This window comes from Rhinatrema bivittatum, chromosome 9 (assembly GCF_901001135.1).
Source record: "Rhinatrema bivittatum chromosome 9, aRhiBiv1.1, whole genome shotgun sequence".
Classification (NCBI taxonomy): domain Eukaryota; kingdom Metazoa; phylum Chordata; class Amphibia; order Gymnophiona; family Rhinatrematidae; genus Rhinatrema; species Rhinatrema bivittatum.
In genome coordinates, this window is record NC_042623.1 from 79,398,369 (window position 1) to 79,422,634 (window position 24,266).

The following is a 24,266-nucleotide window of genomic DNA, read 5'->3' on the forward strand; positions in this document are numbered from 1 at the left end:
AAGAATCATAACAAACTATCTATGGAGCCCCAGACATGCAGAACTAGTAAAAGCCTGCTTTTTCCATCTATGTAGATTTTGTCTTTTGCTTCCTTATTTGAAACAGGCTAAATTTACCAACCTTCGGGCTGATGCAATATCAGCACGCGTTAAAGGGGTGCTCATGATCGAGCGCCCGCTCCCTTAACGTGCACCGATCCACCTCTCCATGGCGCCCAATGCTAAATGCAAATAGGGTGCCATGGTAAAAAGGAGGTGCTAGGGGAAATTGCATGCCCCTAGCGCCTCCTCAGTAGCAAGCGCCCGGGAGAGGTGGCCTGTCAGGACACTTAGGAAAATGGGACGCTCAATTTTAGAGAGTTCCCTGAATACCAAGCTAAGACAACATATATTCTTTCAGTACTGGATGGAATAGCACTGGCCTGGGCTTCCCCCCTTGGCGAACAAAGGGATCCTCCAACAATTCATAGAACAATTTCACTCTGTCTTTGAGGAGCTAGGGCACGCGGCTGCCATGGCCTCGGATCTATTCCTTCTCCTCCAGGGCTTCCTAACCTTGGGCGAATATGCAGTGGAATTTAGGACTCTGCTCTCTGAACTAAACTGATGGGAGGATAGCTTGATTGCTATCTTTCTGGAAGACATCTCTGAAAAAATTAAGAACAAACTTGCCCCCGAGAGCTCCCCACCTCACTGGAAGGCTTCATTGCTCTAACCGGCAAAGTAGATCGACGCTTGCAGCAAAGATTCTGAGACACCCGTCCGGTGCAGATAAGCATCGCTCTGGCACCTTGCTTCCAACACCCGCTCTCATCTGCTACTGCCACACCTTCAGCCTCTCCTACTCCTTCTGATGAACTGATGCAGTTGGGCCCTGCCCCTAGCCCTAAAGAAAGACTCTGGCGTAGAAAACAGGGCCTCTATCTTTACTGTGCAGCTCGAGGCCATCTTACGGCCCAACGTCCAGAGAGGTAAGGACTTAAATGCCTAGGGTTCTTCGGGGAAATAACCAAAGGCCTTACTATTACATCCCTAACTCCGCCTGCCAGTCACACTGCAACTGGGCCCACCATTACTCCTTTGTGACTCTGGCTCCAGAGAAACTTCATTTTGAAGGACTTGATTGACCAAGTCCAAATATTCACTGCCCAGATGACTCGCCCACTGGTAATTTCCTCAGTCTATGGGGATCTACTCCTGTGACAGGTTACCCGGACCACTATGCCCCTAACCTTGTGCACTGGCCTCTTGCACTTGGAGAAAATCAGCTTCCACTTGATTGCCTGGCTGCTGGAAGAGGCCTTTGGCGTTGCCACTGCTCTCAAGTAGGCCCTGCACTCTTCATTTGAGTTATCAATGAGCGGGTGGTGGATTGGCAATGTCAGCCCTCGCGGTGCCAGCATCTCGTTAGTGCCGAGGCTCACCGGCCACGTCAGTCAGTAGAGGAGGCCGCCTGATTGCAGCCTGGCCGCTGGAAGATGCTTTTGGTGTCACCGCCGCTCCCAAGTAGGCCCTGCACTCTCTCCATTCAAGTCGTTGGTGGGAGGGTGGTGGGTGAGCGGTGGGTGGTGTCATCCCTCGCAGTGCTAGTGTCTCTTTGTTAGTGCCGGAGGGGGTTTCACCTGCCGCATCGGTTGGTGGAAGAGGCTGCCCAATTGCAGCCCAGCTACTGGAGGAGGCCTTTGGCATCACTGCCACTCCCAAATATGCTCTGCACTCTCTGTTCGAGTTGTCAGTGGGCAGGTGGTAAGCAGGCAGTGGGTGGAGTCAGCCCTCGCAGCACTGGCATCTCCTTGTTAGTGCCAGATGGGAGGGACTCACCTCCCACATCAGTCAGTGGAGGAGGCCGCTTGATTGTAGCCCAGCTGCTGGAAGAGGCCGCTTGATTGTAGCCCAGCCGCTGGAAGAGGCCTTAGGGGTCGCTGCCACTCCCAAGTAGACCCTGCACTCTCCGTTTGAGTTGTCAGTGGGAGGATAGTGGGCGGGTGGTTAGTGGGCAGTGGGCAGTGTCAGCCATTGCAGCACCAGTGTCTCCTTGTTAGTGCCGGATGGGGAGGGGGAGCTCACCTGCCGCATCAGTTGGTGAAGGAGGCCGCCCAATTGCAACCTGACCGCTGGTGAGGCCTTCGGCATCACTGCCACTCCCAAGTAGGCCCTGCACTCTCGGTTCGAGTTGTCAGTGGGCAATAAATTGCACCCAGCCTAGTGCACAGGTTTACACCCAGTTGGATGGCATTTTAGATGCACGACTCGCACCTGATGCAATAAGATTAGCACATCCAAAACGTGTGCCCAAACAAATGCATAGCTGATAGTACTCATCACATGTAAATTCCATGTAAATGAGGTGATTAGCTATTACCCGATGCAAAAAATCGCTGGGCACCCAACACTTTTGAACGCAGCAAATTTAACTCCAGCCCTGAAGGTGGTGTTAAGTCAATCCGCAATTCAAGGGCTCATGAGAAATTAAAAAGACGGTCCTCTGGGGTTCCTCCTAGTTAGTATCATTGTGATACTTACATTTACTGCTTGCAGTGTTTAAAAATAAAGGTATATGGGCTTGATTTAAAAAAAAAAAAAAAACATTCTGTGGGCTTGATTTAAAAAACAAATTCTGGACGTACAATATACATGCACATAGCAAGGGGCGCTTAGCTATTGGTGTCCAGCACTTTCAGCAAAATCAGCCAGAGGCAGGATAAAAAGGGATGCTCGTTTTGAGTGCCCATTGTAATTGTGGGTGCCCAATGCATTTGAGCGCTAGGGATGCACAGTTCTTCCCTAGCATGTCCTTTTTTACGCAGCCCCTCATTTACATATTGCATCAGGTGTCATGGGGATGTGGCTGTGCGCACTTTAGGGAAATGGGCGCTCAATACAAATGCCTGTTTTAACGTCCATCTTATTGCATCGGCCCCTATAAGGGCTCATAGCAGGAAAGCCCCCACAATGCCCTCTGATGATGTCATCAACCTTCCCCTTTATAAGGCGGCCTCAGATGTTCTCCCAACACCGCAGTAACTGTAACATGCGTAGTGCATGTTGCGTCTTTGTCTTAACCTGTTCCAGTGTTCATCTTGGTCTTTTCCAGTCTTCATCCTAGCCTGTTCCATTCTTCGTTTCAGTCTTATCTGTCCCTCTTCCCTTCCTCGTATGGATCCCTGCCTTGGACATTCGCCTGGACTCTGGATACGTTTGACAGCTGCCTGACTTAGACCTTCACCTGGTCTCTGGATAATTCACTGCCTGCCCCCAACCCATGCCTGGAGTTTTGACAGACCTGACCACGACCTGCTTTTGACTCTAGCCTGGCCTTGGACCACATCTACAGTCATCAGCAGGAAAGACCTTTGCCTAAATGCTGCCGGCCCTGGCACCCAAAGGCTCAACCTGAGGGGAACGTGGGATGGTAAAGGTGAAGTTCCTAACCGGTCTCTGCTTTGCCTGGGTCCGCCTGTCAATAGTGAGAACCTGCAGGGCTCCTTCCTGCAGGTAGTCAATCTCGCCTCAGCCCAAGGGTCTACAGATACAACATGGAGCTTCTGCACAGTTTATAAAATACAGGCGTAATTTTGCACGCACCTAGTTATGTGACTACAGATTGTCATAATGATGCGAATAAGATAAAAAAGCACGAACCAAGGTGCTGTTTGTTTTCAAAAACTGAGCAAAACAAGTGCTCATATTGTTTGCTTATATTTGCTGTATGCACTTATTTTTTGGTTCTGTCCAATTTTCATGCCACCTGCACTTGTTGAATTTAGATATAGTGAATTTACCTTAAAAAGATAAGAAAGCAACCATAGCCAAGATAAGTGCACAACCTGCATTTTCTTTTCTGAGCTCTGTAAACAGAACCCAAAGGGACAAAATCCCCAAGAAAATAAATTCAGGAACATCCAAGCTTATATGCACTATACCTGACATGTTCAAAGAGTTAAATCAGTAAAACAAGAAGAATGCTTACTGAACCTGCTGCGCAGCGCAAATAATCCATTTCAGATGGGAAGACGTTTCCTAGGTACAGTGAAAATCCAGCAGTCACAAGAAGGCAGCTCTGTAAATTTAAGAACACAGTATGATCCCCTGGAACATCACTGCAGTAAGTCACACAACATTTACTAGCTCCTTTCAAGGCAAGATATTACAGAAATCTGAACAGTAAGAGCACTGTACGATGAGAAAGTTGACCCCCAAGCTTTAAAAGATTAAAGAGTTATGTTTTGCTAGTTGTAGAGTCTTGGGGCCTATTTTATAAATAGGTTTTCATCACAGGGGCACCAAGATGGGAGAACATTCTTTACGAACGCTGAGTGAAAGAAAGTACAGGCTTGCCCACTAACTTGGCTGCTGTTTAAAGGGACACATAAAAGGCAACCATGTCATCTTGTGTGCTTTGAGCTGAGACAACCCTGAATAAGAAACTCTCTTTGTTTAAGTGGCACTTATGCCAAAACTTTGTTATGGTCTTCACATCTTTATTCAGGCTCTAGACCTGTTGGTGGCTAGGAACTGTTTGGAAGGGGAATGCTTTGTATAACACTTTCTGCATTAGTTCAGCAATTTATTTTTACAATTTAGTTCTCACGAGGTCTCAGTGCTGGAAAACACCTGACCTGTATATATGTCCAAATATATGGCAATAAGCAATTAGCGGCATTTTTTCCTCAGGTTAGAAGAGACATATTTAGGCTAGCTTAGGGTTTATTCAGTCCAGTCACATGAAGATATACTCCGGTTCAGAATTCTTTCCACAGTTCTGGATTTTGCCTACAAGCATTACATATCACAATTATTTCTTTTCGGTTTATTTTCACTCTCTGAAGTACTGAGGTCAGACTGACTAAACTCAGGGTTGGTTCAAAGAATGCCCTGTTTTAAAAATCGTAAAAGAACTTATATCTGACTGGCCTCATCTGCAATGCAACCAGCAGACAAATGTAGTCCCCTTCCTGAGTACTTGTTTGGCAAGGGAGTAGGTCCGCTTCTGGCTTTATTGAGTCCTTTTCTACCCACTATACAAATCTCAAAATGTGATGGTATCCTATATCAGGACAGAGCCTACCCTACACCCCTTCAGTATAAAGTACTTTCAAAGCAGATATAACTTCCCAAGGATCAAGCAAGCAATAAGAAAAAACTAACAAATTGAACAAGTGAACAATTGAAAGAATTCTGTATGAAGAAAAACGCTCTTGCATACAATTTTATTTTCATCTGTTAGATGCTTCCGGTGCCTTTAATAATAGTAGACAAAAATTCAGATAATTGAAAAAAACCTGAAGAGAAAGACAGAACATTCGAGCAGACGTATCAGATCTAGTACGGGCGGGTGTCTGGACTGATCCGTGGTACTACAGGAATGAAAATTAGCAGGTAAGAACCAATTTTCCTTTCCCTGTACGTACCCAGATCAGTCCAGACCATGGGATGTACCAAAGCTTCCCTAAACAGGGTGAGACCGAGATAGTCCCGCTCGAAGAACCTGCCGCCCAAAGGAGCCAAAAACTGGAGCCTGCACATCCAGACGGTAATGACGAGCAAAAATATGCAGGAATTTCCAAGTAGCTGCCCTACATATTTCCTGCGGAGAGACCGATTGACTCTCCGCCCAAGAAGTAGCCTGAGACCGTAAGGAATGAGCTTTTAAGCCTTCCGGCATGGGCCGACCCTTACAGATGTGAGCCAACGCAATGGCCTCCTTTAGCCAACGCGCGATAGCGGCCTTGGAAGCCTTATTACCTTTATTTGGCCCACTCCACAGAACAAACAAATGGTCAGAGACCCGGAACTCATTTGTAACCTGAAGGTAACGCAGCAAGACCCGTTTCACATCAAAGAGCGGCAGATCACCCCCAGCTGTATTTGCTACTTCTCACAAAGAAAAAGCCGGATGTTCCACGGACTGATTGACATGAAAAGAAGACATGACCTTTGGCAAGAAAGAGGGTACCGTCTTAAGGGATACCCCTGAATCTGAGAAACGTAGAAAAGGTTCTCTGCACAACAATGCTTGGAGCTCTGAGATTCTTCTGGCTGAACAAATGGACACCAAGAAGATGGTTTTGAGAGTCAAATCCTTGAACGTAGCCCTCCTTAAGGGTTCAACAGGGGCTTCGCAGAGAACCCGGAGAACCAAGTTAAGACTCCACGAGGGACAAGTAATCTGGACCGGAGGATTCAAGTGCTTGGCTCCCTTGAGGAGACGGACGACATCCGGATGAGCCGCCACTGAATAACTTCAATGATGCCTAAGAGGGAAACGAGAGCGGAGACCTGCACTCGCAAGGAACTGAACGACAACCCCTTGGCGAGACCATTCTGGAGAAAAGAAAGGACCTGGGAAACCGGAGCCTTATAAGCCGAGATACCCGAGGCGACACACACATTTCAAAGATCTTCCATACTCGGACATAAGCAAGCGAAGTAGTCGGCTTCCTGGCCCATAATAGAGTGGATATAACTTCTTCCTTATATCCCTTCTTTCTCAATCTCCGCCATTCAAAAGCCAGGCCACTAGACAGAAGCAATCTGCTTGATCAAAAATAATGGACCCTGCCGAAGAAGATGGGAAAGATGACCAAGGCATAAGGGACCGTCCGTGGCTAGATTCACAAGGTCCGCAAAACCACGGTCTGCGAGGCCGTTCTGGAGCCACAAGAATGACAGGCCCGCGATGAAGCTCGATTCTTCGGAGTACTTTGCCCACTAATGGCTAGGGAGGGAACACGTACAGTAGAATGTCGCAGGGCCAGAGAAGGACCAGGGCATCCATCCCTTCTGTGCAATGTTCCCGTTTGTGGCTGAAGAACCAGGGAGCTTTTGCATTGGTTGTGGTGGCCATCAGATCCAAGTGAGGGGGACCCCACCTGCAGATGATCAGGTTCATCGCTGCGTCTGACAATTCCCACTCGCCTGGGTCTAACCTCTGGCGACTGAGGAAATCTGCTTGAACGTTCTCCTTCCCCACAATATAGGACGCTGCTAAGCGCTCTAGGTGACATTCCACCCATGCGAAGAGCCTGCTGGCTTCCAGAGCGACTAGGCGACTCCTGGTGCCCCCTTGTCGATTGATGTAGGCTACAGTAGTGGAATTGTTCGATAGGACCCGCACCGCCTTGTGGAGGAGTAGGGGAAGGAAGGCCTTGAGAGCCAGTCGGACCGCTCGAGCTTGCCAGAGGATGTGATTAGTGCAGTTAGTGTAGCTGGGATCAAAAAAGGTTTGGATAAGTTCTTGGCGGAGAAGTCCATTATCGACTATTAATCAAGTTTTCTTAGGGAATAGCCACTGCTATTAATTTCATCAGTAGCATGGGATCTTCTTAGTGTTTGGATAATTGCCAGGTTCTTGTGGCCTGGTTTGGCCTCTGGTGGAAACAGGATGCTGGGCTTGATGGACCCTTGGTCTGACCCAGCATGGCAATTTCTTATGTTCTTATGTTCCAGTTGATTGATGTGCCATGAGATTGGGTCGGAGACCAATACCCCTGAGCAGACTGGGTCTGGCAAACAGCTCCCCAGCTGGAGAGGCTGGCATCCATTGTTACCACGATCCACTGCAGCGTCAGAAGGGACATCCCCTTCTGAAGATGGGCAGGTGATAGCCACCACTGCAGTGCTCTGACGGTAGACTCGGAGAGCAGCAGGGGCATCTGAAACTGTTCCGATACCGGTTTCCAGCTGGATAGCAAGGCTTTCTGTAATGGACGCATATGTGCAAAAGCCCAGGGGACCAGATCGATAGTGGAGGCCATGGACCCCAGAACCCCAGAACCTGGAGATAATCCCAGGCCGTTGGCAGGACAAGAGAGAGAAAATTGTGCACTTGGCCCCTGAGTTTGAGCAATCGGTCCTCCGGAAAAAACATACTGCCTACTGGAGTGTCGAATCGCACCCCCAGGAATTCCAATGTCTGGGAGGGTTGAAGCTTGCTCTTGGGAAAGTTGATGACTCACCCCAGAGAGGTCAGACACGACAGGACCTTGCTGACTGCCAGCTGGCAAAGAGACTTTGATTTGGCCCGGATGAGCCAATCGTCCAGGTAAGGATGGACTAGGACTCCGTCAAGACGCAGGGTGGCCGCCACTACCACCATTACCTTGGTGAAACTGCGCGGCGCTGTGGCAAGACCAAAGGGGAGTGCTTGAAACTGAAAATGTTGGTCCAGTATCTCGAATCGAAGATACCACTGGTGATCGCAGCGAATCGGGATGTGTAAGTAGGCCTCTGTCAGATCGAGCAAGGCCAAGAATTCTCCGGATCGAACTGCCGCTATCACTGCCCTCAAGGTTTCCATCCGAAAATGGGGAACCTTGAGAGCCCGGTTGACGTGCTTGAGATCCAAAATTGGAGGAAAGGAGCCCTCCTTTATGGGCACAATGAAGTAGATGGTATATTGGCCGGACCCTTGTTCTTCCACTGGGACTGGGACTATGGCCCCCAATTCCAGCAGCCTGTGCAGGGTCTGTTCGACCGCAGGCCTCTTTCGACTTCTTCAGGGGGAGATCGGGTGAAGATCCGGTAGGTCTCGAGCAAATTCTAACGAGTAGCCTTTTTCTATCACCTCTAGGACCCACTGATCTGTCATTATAGTGGCCCATTCCCCGAGAAACTGGGACAGTTGTCTACATAAGTCTCGAACGGAGGAATGAGCCGGCCCCATCTCATTGAGAGGAGGACTTGGTGACAGAGTGTTGCTGGCTACTATCCCTGAAAAGCCGATGTCCCCGAAAGGAATGAGGCTAGAATTGAGATTGGGAAGCATTACCCCTCGGGAACGAGCCCCTTGCCCTGGTGGAAAAACGGTGTTGCCCCCTAAATCTAGTGCGAGAAGGTAAGAAGGACTTAGACTGTTTCGGGCGGACCTTCGGCAACTTATGAACCTTATTTTCTCCCAGGGATTTGATAAGTTGCTCTAGGTCCTCACCAAAAAGCAACTGGCCCTTGAAGGGAAGGGTTCCCAACTGTGCTTTGGAAGAGGCGTCCGTAGACCAATTTCTCAGCCAGAGGAGGCGCCTGGCCAAGATCTCGAAGACCATTCCCTTGGCTTGCGTCCGCCCCATACGCAATCACTCCCTCCAAGCGATCCGCCTGCTCTGCCTCTACAGACGGGAGGTCTTGGGTGCTGAGTAATTGTTGAACCCACCTGAGGCTTGCCCTCTGCATGAGACTGCCACAGATTGTCGCCCGAACTCCCAAGGAGAGGACCTCAAATATGCGTTTGAGGTAAAATTCCAACTTGCAGTCCTGGACATCCTTCAAAGCCGTAGCCTGAAGTGTTTGGTAACCGCCGTGACAGAGGAATCTACCTTGGGCATCTTAAGTAGATTCAAACAGTCCTCAGGATGGGGGTAGAGCTTGTCCATAGCCCTCCCCACTCGGAATCCCGCCTCAGGGGACTCCCATTCCCTAAGGAGCATCCGCTTATGCATAGGGTGAAAAGGAAAAGTACATGGAAGAGCCCTAAGTCCCGGCAGGACCGGGTCCATGTTGGCAGACATTGCGGCCATAACCGTATCCGCCAGGGGCAACTCAATTCCCAGTTCCTGCAAAATGAAGGGAATGAGCGGTTCTAGTTCCTCCTTTTGAAATAAGCATAGCACCCGAGGATCGTCCCCCTCAAGGTGGGGGGGGGGGGGGGTCATTAGGAAGCAGTGGGTCAACATCCGGATCTGAAATTGGGACTGGCAGCGGCTGTGGCAGATAAGGAGGCGGCGGGACCCCCGGGACCACCCTAACCCTAACTGAGCCCTGGCCCTCTGGCGCCTTCGAAGGTTGCGAAGGAGAAATTTGCGGGTTTTTTGGGGGGGGGGGGGGGGGGTTCCAGGGATGGATCTTCCTCCTGCTGTAAGCTGGCTAAATAGGACTTGTGTATAAAAAGCACAAACTCCGTGGAGAAACAAGACTTAAGACTTCCCGGGGGGGGGGAGGAGGGGGGATGGAAAGGTCAGGTACCCCCTCCTGGGCATGAGGGGGGCTCAAATCCGGAGGAGAAACTAAAAAAATCAGGCTCACCTTCCTCCTGCACATCTGATTCTGCGTTTGAGCCTGCTTCCAAGATGGCCACCGTTCCCGTGGTTTTCCAGGCCAGGAATGGCCTGACCACGCGGCAGGAAACTCGCCCCTCGGGTTGCTGTGGACGAGGGGACCAATGAGGGACCCTCCCCACCCGGTAGGTACCCTGAACAGAGGCCTCTGCGGGAAAAATGTGTGGCATACTCTCCACATGCTTTACAGGCGCTGGAACGCGGCACCAGCACTAAAGAAAAAAAATCGCTAAAAAGTAAAAACAGCTGAGCTCTGCAGGGCTGAAGCCGGTCAGGGGAGGCAGCGACTTGCCGGAGCTGTCCACAGTTCTTAAAAAGTAACAAATACAAGGCGGCACCGACGGCATTGATGGAGGCACCGATGGAGGACGATGCAGTACCGATGGAACCGGCGACATCTACGGGTGAGTCGGTGGCAAGATTCTAGACGTCAGTATGGGTATTGGTGTTTCCTCATCTTCCGATGACAAAGGTATTGGCGTAGAAGGCGGTAGACATACCGGTACTCTCGGTTCCACCGGTGGAAGAGCACCGATCAGCACATCCAGTCTGCCTAGCAGTGGTGCGAGCACCGTGGGCATCGGTTTGATGACTGGGGCTGGCATCGGTGTCTGTGCCGATGGAGGTTGGAAGCCCTGAAGTGCCTTACCGATGGCCTCTTGGATCATCTGATCCAATTCCTTGTGGAAGCCTGGGGCATGTAACCCCAGCTCCGGAGTAGGAGGCAATAGAGGTGTAGCCAGAGGGTCTACCGGTAAAATTAGAGTCGCGGCTCCCTGCACTGATGAAGGCAGGGAACGTCTCAGTGATCCAGTCACAGAGGAGGATGGGGCCTTCTCTGGACGGAATTTCTTTGTCGGTGGCTCTGTCGACGCCGATGCCGAGGGCTTGCCTGGATCAGCAGACTGAGCCTTCCGATGCCGGTGTCAATACTTTTCACGATGTTCTCCTCGGTCCTTCTCCTGAGGCAATGAGGAAGAAATCGACACCTTTGGAGTAGTCGATGCCGGTCGGGCAGCACCGGTGTCCCGCTGCTGGCGAGAGGTCGATGGCACCGGCTCGGACGAAGCGGTCGATGGAGTCGGGGGTTTTGAATGAGAAAGAAACTCCATCTTCTCTAAGCAGGCCTCACGGCCCTTCGGCATCATTTGGGCACATTTGGTGCAAGTTAGGGTATCATAGTTGGACCCCAAGCACAATACACAAACTCTATGTAGGTCTGTGATGGACATTGTCTGAGGACAATCAGGGCACCGATGAAAACCCGACGCCATGGCTTCGACAAAAATTTAACCGCGGTGAGGTCGATGGCCAGTAGGCCCCGAAAGGAAAACTCGACGGGAATCGACCAAAAACGAGGGTAAAGCCTTACCTTTCAACCGCGTAGTACGGATATTGATAGGGGGACCCCTATGGGGTAGAATTTTTTGAAAATTTTTAAAGAAGTTCCGTGAGGAAAATTCCTGTCAGGAATCTCTAGAGAGCCCACGTGGCTACTGCTGCGCAGAAAAAAAGAGACTGAAGGGGGACCCCTGCTGGATGCAGGGTTAGTGCCATGCTACTCATGCCCAGTAGGTGCCAGTCAAAGTTCTAGAAACTTTGACAAAAGTGTTTCGTGATTGGGCTCCATCCTGATGTCACCTATATGTGAGGACTACCATTCTGCTTGTCCTGTGAGAAATACCTTTTTAGCTCTGAGGTTCCTTCACATTGGTTTATGTATCCCTCAGGTTTTTGACATTTTTGCAATTTGGAGCTGTTTTATTTATACTACATGCATAAAATTTTCCGTTTTCTTTCTCTGCTATGGATGCCTGAAACTTAGATATGATAACTTTGAATGCAATGTTTGATGATACAGATATTATTGGAATGCTTTTTCTTTATGTCATGCTTTTCTGCCAGTTTGGATGAGAAATATAAAATTACAAAAACATGACATTTAGAGGGTAATTTTCAGCAGCCTGTATATGATTAAAATCTGCAGGTACCTATAGCCTGAATTTTCAAAGCAGACTTATGCACATAAGAGTAGATTTTAAAAGGTGCGTGCGGGTGTACATGTATGCGCGCTACCTGGCACGCACACATGTATGCCCGATTTTATAACATGCGCGCAGGCGCACGCATGTTATAAAATTGGGGGTCAGTGCCTGCAAGAGGGTGCACAATTGTGCACCTTGCAAGCGCCGAGCCATGCTGCCTTCCCCCGATCCCTTCCCCCTAGCCTGATCTTCCCACCCCTCCCCCCAGCCCTACTCTAACCCCCCCTGACATTTGTCTTACCTTTTGCGCCTGCCTCCGAGCAGTCGGATGTTGCACACGCCACCAGCCTGCTGGCACGCGATCCTCCAACACAGCGGCAATGGCCGCTGTGTCGGAGGCCTCTGGCCATGCCCTGGACTGCCCCTTTAGTAAAGCCCCAGGACTTACACGCGTCCTGGGGCTTTATATGCGTCACCGGGCCTTTTTAAAATTGGCCCGGCGCATAGGGCTTTTAAAATCCGGCCCATAAGCCCACTTTGAAAATGTGTTATTGTCTCCAGTCCAGTCCGCATATACATTATACATGCAGGAAGTTACTGCATTTTTCGTGTATAAAGCACGTTTGTTTTCAGCGACTTCAGTGACTGCAACTTACACTCCGGTATAACTTATACACCGTCACAATCTCTCTCTCTCTCAGCCTGTGCTGTTAACCTCGCTGTACAAACAGGTGCATCTTATCGAAAGATGCGTCTTATACAAAGATGCGACTTATCTACCAACTTTTTCGTCAAAATGGCAATATATAGGGGGGTGTGACTTATACACCGGATAATACAGTATACCTGTTCCCAAGTATGCATAACTCTCTTTGTGTAAGTTTACATAAATACATTCAAAAACTGAAAGTATGCCGGTAAATGCTTTCCCCACCTCAACTTCATCCCCTGGATTGCTATCATGAATGTGGGGAAAAGTACATGTATCCACATACTTTTCCCCACGCAACCCCCAGATAATTTTCAAAAGCCTACAGGCATCAGAAGAATAAATTTATTTTTCAAGATCCATCCCACTTAGAGTCCTTTTTAATTGATAAAGAATTAGGTTGAGAATTATAACTGCAATAAATATAAAATCTCCTATTATCTGTAAGATTAGATTACAGTTTTTTCCTTTGAATATTTCTTTGTAAGATTCCTCCCATGATGTGGACTAGATATTATTGTTTGATTGTCTATGGTAAAGAAGTTATTGTTTAAGGTTGTTATTCTTCCAAACAAAATATTTTCCTGAGTTTTTTACAATTGTTAAATTGTTGAAAAAACCTAATAAAGTATAAATATAAAAAAAAAGCCTACAGGCAATATACATGCATAAGCCAGTGTTTAGGCTTATAAATCCTTTTGAAAATTATCCCCAAAATGTTAATCAAAACATTTGCAAATAGGTTTATAGTTGTTACAGATTCATCTAGAGCAGATGTGACACCATTAAGCATAAAGCATTTCCACAGATTTCACAGTTCATGCCAAGATGGCTGGGCCAATATAGGAAAATGACTTAATCTACATAAGTGGATAAGATTTGCCATACTGGGTCAGACCAAAAGTCCATCAAGCTCAGCATCTTGTTTTAAACAATAATCAATCCAGGTCTTAAGTACTTGGCAGGATCCCAGATAGATTCCATGTCGTTTATGCCCAGGGATAAGCAGTGGCTTTCCTAAAGTCTACCTGCTTAACAACAGTTAATGGACTTTTCCTCCAGGAACTTGTCCAAACCTTTTTTAAACTCAGCTATGCTGACTGCCTTTACCACATCATCTGGTAATGAATTCTAGAGCTTTTAAAAATTGTGCATTGAGTAAAAATATTTTTTCTCTGTTTTGTTCTACTTAGTAACTTCATGGAGTGTCCCCTAGTCTTTTTATTTTTTGAAGAAGTAATCAACCAATTTACAATTACCTGTTCTACTCCACTCATGATTATAAAACTCTATCATATCTCCCTTCAGCCATCTCTTCTCAAAACTGAAGAATCCCAGCCTCTATAGCCTTTTATCATAGGGGAACCATTCCATCCCCTTTATCATTTTGGTCACCCTTCTCTGTACCTTTTCTAGTTCCATAATATCTTTACTGAGATGTGGTGACTGGAATTGCACACAGTACTGAGGTGTGGTCGCAATATGAACTAAAATAGAAGTATTATGATATTCTTCATTTTATTTTCCATTCCTTTCCTAATAATTCCTAACATGCTGTTTGCTGTTTTGATTGCTGCTGCACACTGAGCTGAGGATTTCAATGTATTGTCCACAATGATGCCTAGATCCTTTTCCTGGTGTTGACTCCTAAATGGAACCTAACATCGTGTAACTATAGTTTGGATTATATTAAATTTCATCTGCCATTTAGATGCCCAGACTCGCAAGATCATCCTGCAATTTCTCACAATCCTCTCGTGATCAGCTGAAAATGTGATTACCTTACTCATTGTTTCTTTTTCCAGATCATTTATAAATATGTTAAAATCACTAGTCCCAATACAAATCATTGGGATATTCCACTATTTACCTTTTTCCATTGAAAAAACGAATCATTTATTCCTACTCTCTGTTTTCTTCCTTTTAACCAAGTCGCATTCCTGAGAAATCTCTCATGAGGGACTTTGTCAAATGCCTTCTGAAAATCCAAATACACTGTATGAAATGGCTCACCATTTTCCACACGTTTATTAACCCCTTCAAAAAATGTAGCAGATTGGTGAGGCAAGAATTCCCTTGGGAAATCCATAATGGCTATGTCCCATTAAATCATGTATATCTATATGTTCTGTAATTTTATTCTTTACAATAAGTTCTATGATTTTTGCCGGCACTGACATCAAGCTCACTGGTCAATGTTTACATTTAATAATATTTGATATACTGCATCATCGTAGCATCAAAGTGGTTTACAATAAAATTGTAAGATTAAAACCTGTAACATTTAAAAAAATCCTCAATTTCCCAATTCCCTTCCCAACCAAATTAAAAGCAAACCCTCCCATTTCCCTTACCAATAAAATACCTTCTTCTCCTTACCTATTCAGACTTCCCAAATTCCCTACCCCCAACCAGACACCCCCAACTCTCCCATAAATTCCCAAATCACCCCAGAGCCCTTTATAAAGATTTTCATTGCCCACCCTCCAATCTTCAAGTACAACAGATGATTTTAATAATAGATTATTAATTCCTAATACTACTACTACTACTTCTTAACATTTCTATAGCGCTACACGACATACGCAGCATTGCACAAACATACAAAAAGAAAGTCCCTGCTTAATAAAGCTTACAATCCAATAAGACAAACATACAGGACAAGAGACTTGGGGTATAAAGCAAGACAATGTTTAAAAAGAAAAGAAAGTTAGTTAAGATTAAAAGCAGAAAATCAGGTATAAGATTTAAAAGCAGTTTAAAAAAGATGGGGTTTAAACATGGCAAGAGAGGAAGCATGATGTACCAGTTCAGGAAGATTATTCCAAGCACACGGCATAGCCAGGTGGAAAGCACAGAGTCTGGAATTGGCAGTAGAGGAGAAATAATACTTCTATATTATAACATAATACTTCTATATTATAATGCATCTGCAATTTCATTTTTTAGTTCTTTCAGAACTCTAGGATGTATAACATATGCTTCTGGTGATTTGCTCCACTTTAGTTTGTCATTTTGCCCTATTTCATTTTCCAGGTTCACTGTGATTTGTTTTAGTTCCTCTGAATTATCACCATTAAATACCAATTTCAGCATGGTTATCTCCCCAACATCCTCCTCAGTAAACACTAAAGGAAAGAATTAATTTAGTCTTTTCTCTATGGCCTTGGCTTCTCAAAGTGCCCCTTTTACCCCTCTGTCATCTATTGGTCCTCACAGGCTTCCTGCATTTGATGCGTTTTAAAAAGTTTTAATTTAATACAGTGTTTCTTCAGGGACTTTCTCTTCTGATTGGACCATTCATCGGGAGAGGGGAATATATGAATATGCTCTTCAAAACTGGGAATCATGCCTTACTGCTATCAACCAACTCCTTACAGACATGCACCTTACCCTTAACCCCCAAAAAACTGAACTCCTCATCATATCTACCAAACCTCCTCTACCCCCCATACCCCCCGCTTACACTAGCACTACCTTCCCCGCCCATACCCGTAATCTGGGTGTCCTTATAGACAATCAGCTCTCTTTCAAACCCTTCATTAAATCTATAATAAGTGACTGCTACTTCAAACCATCAAAAAACTCAGACCTCTACTTTACTTTACTGACTTTCGTACAGTACTGCAATCTATCATCTTCTCCAAGATTGACTACTGTAATGCTCTCTTCCTTGGCCTCCCTGCATCATATACCAAACCTTTACAACTCCTACAGAATGCCTCAGCACGCATCCTCACCAACTCCAAAAAACGTGACCACATCACACCCACCCTGATCGAACTCCACTGGCTGCCTATACAATCCCGTATCCTTTTCAAGGCTCTCTCACTCATCCACAAAAGCATCAATAATGAAAACTCTGACTGGCTCAACCCTCCCTTACTTCTACGCACATCCACTCGACCATCTCGTTCCGTACACCAAGGAACACTCCGTACCCCCTCTATCAAATCGACAAAACTCACCTCCACAATGAACAGAGCCTTTTCCCTAGCCGGTACCACCCTTTGGAGCTCCATGCCACCAGACCTTCGTACTGAATCCTCTACCCCTAAATTAAAAAAAAAACTAAAAACTTGGTTGTTCCTACAAGCCTATCCTTCCAACATGAACCACTCTCCGAATGTTATCTGATCCTTCCTCCCTCATCCGTCCCCCACCCATCTCTCACCCTATCTTCCTTTCGTGCTTACTCTTCTCTACTTCCCCCCCTTTCCCTCTGCTCCCAATGTAATTCCACTTATTATTTGTCAAATAGCATTATATTATGCCATTCTCAATCTCTATTAAACTTTGTGTAAATATCCTTTTCCCTCCCATTCTCCTAAGCAGTACCCCCTCCAGAGGTGCCTGCTCCTTGTAAATTATAGCCATCTCCCTACTCCTTGTAAATTATAGCCATATTTATTTAGTTGTTTTTGTTCCCTAATACCACAGTTACTGTTCAATGTAAAGGCTTCGCCTAAAGTTATTAAGTTACTTGTAAACCGATGCGATGTGCAAACGGATGACGGTATATAAAAGGTTTTAAATAAAATAAAATAAAATAAATATAGGATTTTTAAAACATCCCCAATGTTCCTTTGATATTTCAAAATGCATAATATGAATACTATAGTCTGGAAGAACTACCCAAAATATCAGCATTAAACATTATGCAAAACCGAAACCAGTCCAGAAACTACTACAGCAAACTCAAGACAAAACGAACCTCAAATCTACTGCCTCCTTTTGTTTTTATTTTTTACTTTATTATCTAATAGTTATTTTATTATGAACCATTATTGAAGCTGTTGTTAGGATGAAAAATAGAGCTAAGTGTAACATTTGATGCTGAATTTTGTTACAATTAATTTTTTTATTTTATACCTAACAAATCACTGCAATAATGCAGAGAAAGGACTGGGAATTTAACAAAACTGGATCTGTTTGCAAATGACTTCTGCAAGGAATACCATAAAAGGGTAAACTGCTAGCTGTCACAGTGCATAAATTATGTGCTGTACTCTCTGTAGGATTACTAGTTTCAGATGGTCATATTCCGGGAAAGTTAAGCAGCTTATTTTCAGTAAAACTAAAGTCCTCTTCTCACTTTTATTTTTCTTTAACAGTTTTATAATACCACTAATAAACTAATGTTTTCCTTTTGCAGAAAAAAGTTGCCACAATTAAATACTTACCCCCATAAACAAAGAAAAGATCCATGCCCTGTAGTTGAAACAAGGATGGAATGTGCTGGGCAGGTGAAGGTCACTGGATTTCACATCTTGGTGATAAGTCCCATTTTCCTGCCTTCCACGCTCCAGGGTTGGAATTCTGTCATAACTAAATTCCTCTCTATAACCTTCTTCCCTGGTCATAGTGCTGTAAGGACAAAATTTGCAAGAGATTTAAACAAAAACAACATTAAAAAGCAACCCACAGTAAAACTGGAATCAGCAAATAGTATCATATCATGTTCCTTTATAGGATCTGTCATCAAAACTCTGATACTAGCTCTTATTTCCTGACAAACAAATTAGAAGTGATGCATTAATTCTTCTAGAGGAGTTTAAATCTGTTTAAGTCTAAACTTGGTTATATCATTTTGTTCATTCCATACCAATTCTGATGTAAAAGCAGGAGTGTTAAAAGTTTTCAGTCCAGATGTCAAAGCTACTGTCTAAAAAAAATGTAGGGCAGTCTCGATTACTGTGCCCAAATATGAGCAAATTAGCAGCAGCTAATTCTGAAGCTTATTTGGAGAGCTTCAGAATTACAAAGATTTCAGCAAGTCTGCGCCCAATAAAACAAATTATGTCTATAGACACAAGTAGAATGTTTTCAGATTATAAAATGGTACTGTAGTTATTCTGGGGTATGGAAAAAGATGTGCCGATGACTCAAGGAAGAATTTCTTGCATTTCAGATGTCAAAATTCTATTGGCAGAAAATGTACTACAAAACTCCTGTTTGTAAATAAGACAACTTGTTCTAAGTATTGAGATTAATAGCAAGCTCCCACGAGGTTAAAAAATAATCATAATAAGCAAGCTTTAAGAGATCTTTAAAATATCATAATAAATCCAATAGATTTTTCTCTTTACGGCCCTTAAAATATGCTATATGGTTAGAGTTTTAAAAATGGCACCATCATCAGTCACTTACAACATTACAAATGTATTTCCAGTTTTCAATTACTTCCCATACCCTTTCTCAATGCAGTTGCATTACCATAAATTCATTCACCTTTATTTTTTGTAGGCTTGATGCACATGAGCGAATAGAAAAGCCTTCTTACTTACCTTACGCTGAAAAGTTGTCAGTTGGAGCCAGTCTTCTGAGTAGCAGTATCTGCAGACTTTTGGGTGCTTTCACCACTCAGCGATTCATGCTGGCTTTGAAAACTTTGCTTCTTCTACTTTGGCGTTCAACAACATCTATTCACGAGAAGGACAAAAGCACAGCAAAGGCTGCAGTTAAGCCAGGGGAATAAGCGAATGCCTCCTGAATTTTAATGAAGGGAACAAACTAGAAGATGACTTTAGGGGGTGTATAGGATGTAGCATTGCACCTAAAATCAGCTCCATGCAAATTATCAAAGAGCAAAAGGTGAAAATGATTGCATACATCTCCTTAGCAGTGTAGGACAATTGTTAAATGACTTAGTGATATAATCTCCAATTTACTTCTCATGAAGCATTCATTATTATTAGGTCAGGAGACCTTATAGTTCCTGCCCAAATTAGGCAAGTTCTGTGGCCGTTTCAGAGGAAGAAACTTGCCATACAATCCTATATGAAGATCTTTTTTGTTACTAGGCAGGGCAGCATTTTACAACAGTCCTTTTACATGTAACAGAAGCAGCTACCCATCTGTCAGTAAACCTGAATCAATGCTCAGTTTTCAATATAAATTCTCTGCGGATTTTGGTTGTTAATTTAATGGTCATTATTCTCATGGAAAATTTAGATAAAAAATTTTCAAGCTCTGACTACAGAACAAAATTGTGTTTGAACAAGTACAATGAAAGTTTAGTGGGAAACATTGGCACACCCAAGGCAAGGCTCTCTCGGTTCCCTTTTTTTCTGTCTGGTTATTACAGGAATGCATTGAAATTGGAGACAACTGCAATAGGTCAGCAGCAGCAATGACAGAGGAATCTTTTGTACACCAAACCAAGGGTCCAATTTATTTATTTATTTATTTACTTATAAAATTTATGAATCACATTTCAGGACTTACAATAAGTTCTTCTAAGGCGATGTACAACAAAGATAAAACAAATCATAAAAATATTACTATAAAATACTTAAAACAATCTGCAAATAAAATACTATGAGACGTCATGATTAAAAACTTAAAACAGACAATTAACCTGAACTCAGAGCTCGGATACCATTAGCCAGGTCTTCAGTTTATGGCGAAAAAGCATTAAGCATGTCTCTTCCCTGATAGACAAAGGAAGATCATTCCAAATTTTAGGGACCGAGATAGAAAACGATCTTTTCGCCAATTTTACATGCCTGAAAGCTCTCAGTGATGGAAGTTGAAGTTGAGAAATATAATGAGAGTGCGCATTCCTGGGTGAAGACTTCCAGCACCACCTAGATGACATATGAGGAGGGCTAACCCCATGCAAGATTTTAAATGCAAGAACAAGCACTTTAAATTTACATTGTAATCTTATCGGCAGCCAATGCAAATTTTCCAAGAGAGAAGCTGCTGATCCACGTCTAGTATGACCCATTACAATTCTAGCCTCCATATTCTGTACCACTTGGAGTTTTTTTTTTTTTTTATCAATATACCCAGTAACCCCCAACATTTGACATTACTATAATCTAGTACTGTAACTACAAGAGCATATACTCAAGATTTTAACACCATAAATGTCAGATGATTTTAATTGTCTCATAAGATGTAAGCACATGTAGACTGTTCGGAGTACTGAATTAATGTCTTTTTCCATAGACCAGCCCAAGTCTAATTTGACTCCTAAACATTTCACTTAATCGGTTGACTTCACAATTTGTCCTCACAATGAAATCTGAATTTTCTCAGGTTTTACTTTCCACTTGTGGTATTTCTGTTGTCGTGCAATTCAGAATCAAAAGATTTTATTTTAATTAAGAAGATACAGCTAATATGCACTTTCCTAAATGGGAAATGGAAATGTCTACATCATGATCCAAAGGGACAACAATTTGGACATCATCTGCATAAATGAAAGATAAAAAAAACCTAAAGAACAAATGATACCCCCAAAGATGACAAAAATATATTAAATAGTAATGGAGAGAGAAAGGACTCTTGAGGTACCCCACAAAAAGAGGTGCCAACTTCAGAGTAATATTCTTGAAAAAATACTTGAGATGACCTGTTTTGCAAAAAGCTAGAAATCCATTCTAAAACTGTCCAGGCAAACCCTAAGAATAAGTAACGGGAGATTAAAATTTTATGACTGACCAGATCAAAGGCACTGGAAAAGACAAGGAAAACTAGTAAAACTGAGCTTCCCTTATCCAACACGAACAGGCCGATACAGTAAAGCGCGGCCGCGATTACCCCGTTTCTTACCCGCTTTGTACCTGCAATTTGGCAACGGAAGTACAACCCACGATTCAATATCCCTTTTAACCCATCCTTACCGCGTCTTTAAATCAACAAGTAACCCTTTCCGCCCGCGGCATGTATATGATATGTAAACGCTCCAATTAGCTATTCCCTCCCATTCAGTAACGTGCGCCCCGACTATCGCCTTTTTAACCTGCAGTTTAGCCACGTCTTTAACCTGCTAAATTACCACCTACCCTTACCCCTGCGTTACAGTGAAATTTAACGGGCAAACTTTCCCCCAGCCTCCGCTCACCTGCCCTGGCCGTGTCCATGGGTGCCGGTCTCCCGTACGGGCCCACGCTGACAGGGACAGGGACATTGACTCACAAATGTCCCTTCACTTTCTCTTTCAGCATTCCTTCTCCCGCTTCAGCAGCTCAGGGCGGATTGGGTGCTCTTCGTGAGGCGGCTTCCAGCAGCCCCCGCCGGCGAAGATGCATGAACGCATGCCTGTACTTCCAATTTTGGCGCTCAAGGCACCAAATGGGACGTACAAGCGGTGTAAGCTCATCATGCCAAAAAAAACTGCACCGGCAGGCAACTGGAAGATTGCCAGAGCGGCGGAGCCCGGGCCCGAGGGGGGGGGGAGGGAGTGTGCACGGGAGGGGGTGGGGTGGCGGCTCCCCTACCTTTCCTGCATGCGGGGCAGCTCCGGCTCGCCTGCCTGCCTGCCTCCCTCCGATCCGCCGCTCACTGCCTCCCCAGCACCATCTTGCAGCTTGTGACGTCACCCCTGACCCTTGAGCGCCCAAATTGAACGTACACCTCCCCAGCGTCATCTTGCAGCTTGTGACGTCACCCCTGACCCTTGAGTGCCCAAATTGAACGTACAGGCGGTGCATGAATGCACGCCATGACCACTCTATAGCGCCTATACAGTAAAATGGATTGCGCTTCATGGACGCTTCTTGGACACGCTTTGGACACGGCTTGCATTTGCATGCCATTTAAATACTGTATCAAGCGGTATGTGATCCGAACTGTGCGTGCGGCAACTGCGGTGCGCCCAGCACTGCCGCTCTCTTTCTACCGCGTCCTTACTGTATCGGCCTGGAAGAGAGTCCATAATATCTATCATGATTGCCTCTGTACTGCGGTGCCTCCTAAATCCTGCCTGAGCAGGATCAGGTTTTTTGGTATCCTCCAAGAACTCAGTGATTTGGGAAGTAGCTACTTTTTCTAATATCTTAGTAACAAAAGAGAGGTTAGCTATAGGTCTATAATTAGCACATTTTCTAGAATCTACAACTTCATTCTTTAAAATAGGTGTGTGGGACTGAGCAGTGATCCCCCAGGCCTGGAGACATAAATTCAGTCTTTCTCCAGCCTTTCTTAAAATACTATATCTTTATTCAGCTTCACAGACAAACAACAGTAGACTGTCCTTCTTTCCAGAACTGTGTACTCAATTACTCACAGTTCTGTACTGCTTCCCTCAGTACTCACAGCTCAGCTTTCGCACAGCTCAGTGTTTGGACAGCATTATTCAACAGGAGCTGCCTTCCTCCTGGAGACCTGGGCCTGGTCTAATTATCCGCACCTAGATCCCAGCTCTTATTCCTTCCCTACTGGACCCTGCCCACAGAGCTCTCTCTCACAAGGGGAGTTAAGGTGGAACAGGCATCCTGCCTGGTCCCACACAGGCTTAAGGGGGAAAATAGGGGCTCTGCCTCATCTACCTTCCTCAGCTTGGACCCATCGGTCTGAGCATCTTCACTCCCCCTGGATCCCATCCAGGGGAGTGCATTACATCCCTACCCCCATTTATCTGGCCTCCTGCCAGTTATGCTTGGGGTAGGGTTGTAGGGTTATGCTCACCCCTGCCTACCAGGGTTACCCTAGACAGCATTATGGTCGCCACCCTCTGTGCAGTGTGCACCCCGGTCCTTTAATCAAGTTCCTTGCTGGTTCTGGGTTCAAATTCCACACCAGTGGAACTTTCTGGACTGGATGTGGGGTCTTCAGTGGTGGTTTCTATGATATCCCTCAGTGTCCTCTGACCACTCACCCGCACCATTTGCTGGCTTCTCCGCAGCCTCACTCGCTGGGGTCTCTGCAGCGCCACCCTCCGAACTCTCTGCGGTTACTTCCTCTGGGTTCTCCTCTGCACCCTGACTTGCTGGGGTCTCCATGCCCTTTCTCTCAGGGCTTCTGATGGGAGTTAGCTCCTGGCTCCCAGCAGTGTTTGAGCACCCTACAGGGTATTCCTCAGGACCTCCTATAGCACCACTTTCTGACCGATAAGTGCTGCAGCCTGTTGGCCACTCAATGCTGTCTCCTCCACGGCAGTCTGTGTTGACCTCCCTAGGGCTCTCTGTGACCCCTCCCACAGGGTTCATCTCTGCCCCTTTCTCTGGGCTTCTCATGGAAAGTGTTTCGGGAATCCTGGTAGTGTTTCGGCACACTACAGGGTCTTCATCTGGACCTCGACTGCTGGGCCTCCACTGAGTTCTCTGCAATGGCATTCTCAGCTCCCAAGCCACATATGTTCCTCTCTAAATAGGAATCAACCTGTAGTTTTGCCGCGCGTTTAACCTAACTTACCGCCTACCCTTACCCCTGCGTTAGTGTGGAGCGTCAGGACAGAGAGATGAAATTTCATGGGCAAACGACCCCCTCACCCCCCGGGACCCTTACCCTGGCGTTAGTGATGTGACAGCAATAGGCAGGCTCCGGTCAAAATCTCCCCCTCCCGAAGCAAGGCGCAGGGTGAAAATTGGCTCGACATGTCATTAAAACAAAAGTAAATAAAGTATAATAAAAGTAAACTTACTGCATGTGAATTTTCTTTGAACAGTCCTCTCTCCCCTCCTCTTGAGGCGCGCACTGTGGCTCCCCTGCCTCCCGGGGGCAGCTAGCGGCGAAAGCGGCTTCCAGCAGCCCCCGCCGGCGAAGGTGGATGAATGGACGCCCATACGCCTG

At 45.5% G+C, this 24,266-nt stretch overlaps 1 protein-coding gene across 1 annotated transcript in view; it reads right to left on the bottom strand.

Annotated features, from left to right (window-relative positions):
* MLC1 (modulator of VRAC current 1) overlaps positions 1-21,377 on the bottom strand; it is a 96,213-nt gene extending 74,836 nt beyond the window's left edge. Inside the window, exons 1-3 of the mRNA XM_029616705.1 lie at positions 19,031-21,377; positions 17,927-18,110; positions 3,971-4,060 (exon numbers count right to left, since the gene is read on the bottom strand). Coding sequence (XP_029472565.1) covers positions 3,971-4,060; positions 17,927-18,106 — 270 coding nt within the window. The 5' untranslated portion in view covers positions 18,107-18,110; positions 19,031-21,377. The remainder of the gene's footprint in view (positions 1-3,970; positions 4,061-17,926; positions 18,111-19,030) is intronic.
* Positions 21,378-24,266: the final 2,889 nt, after the last annotated feature.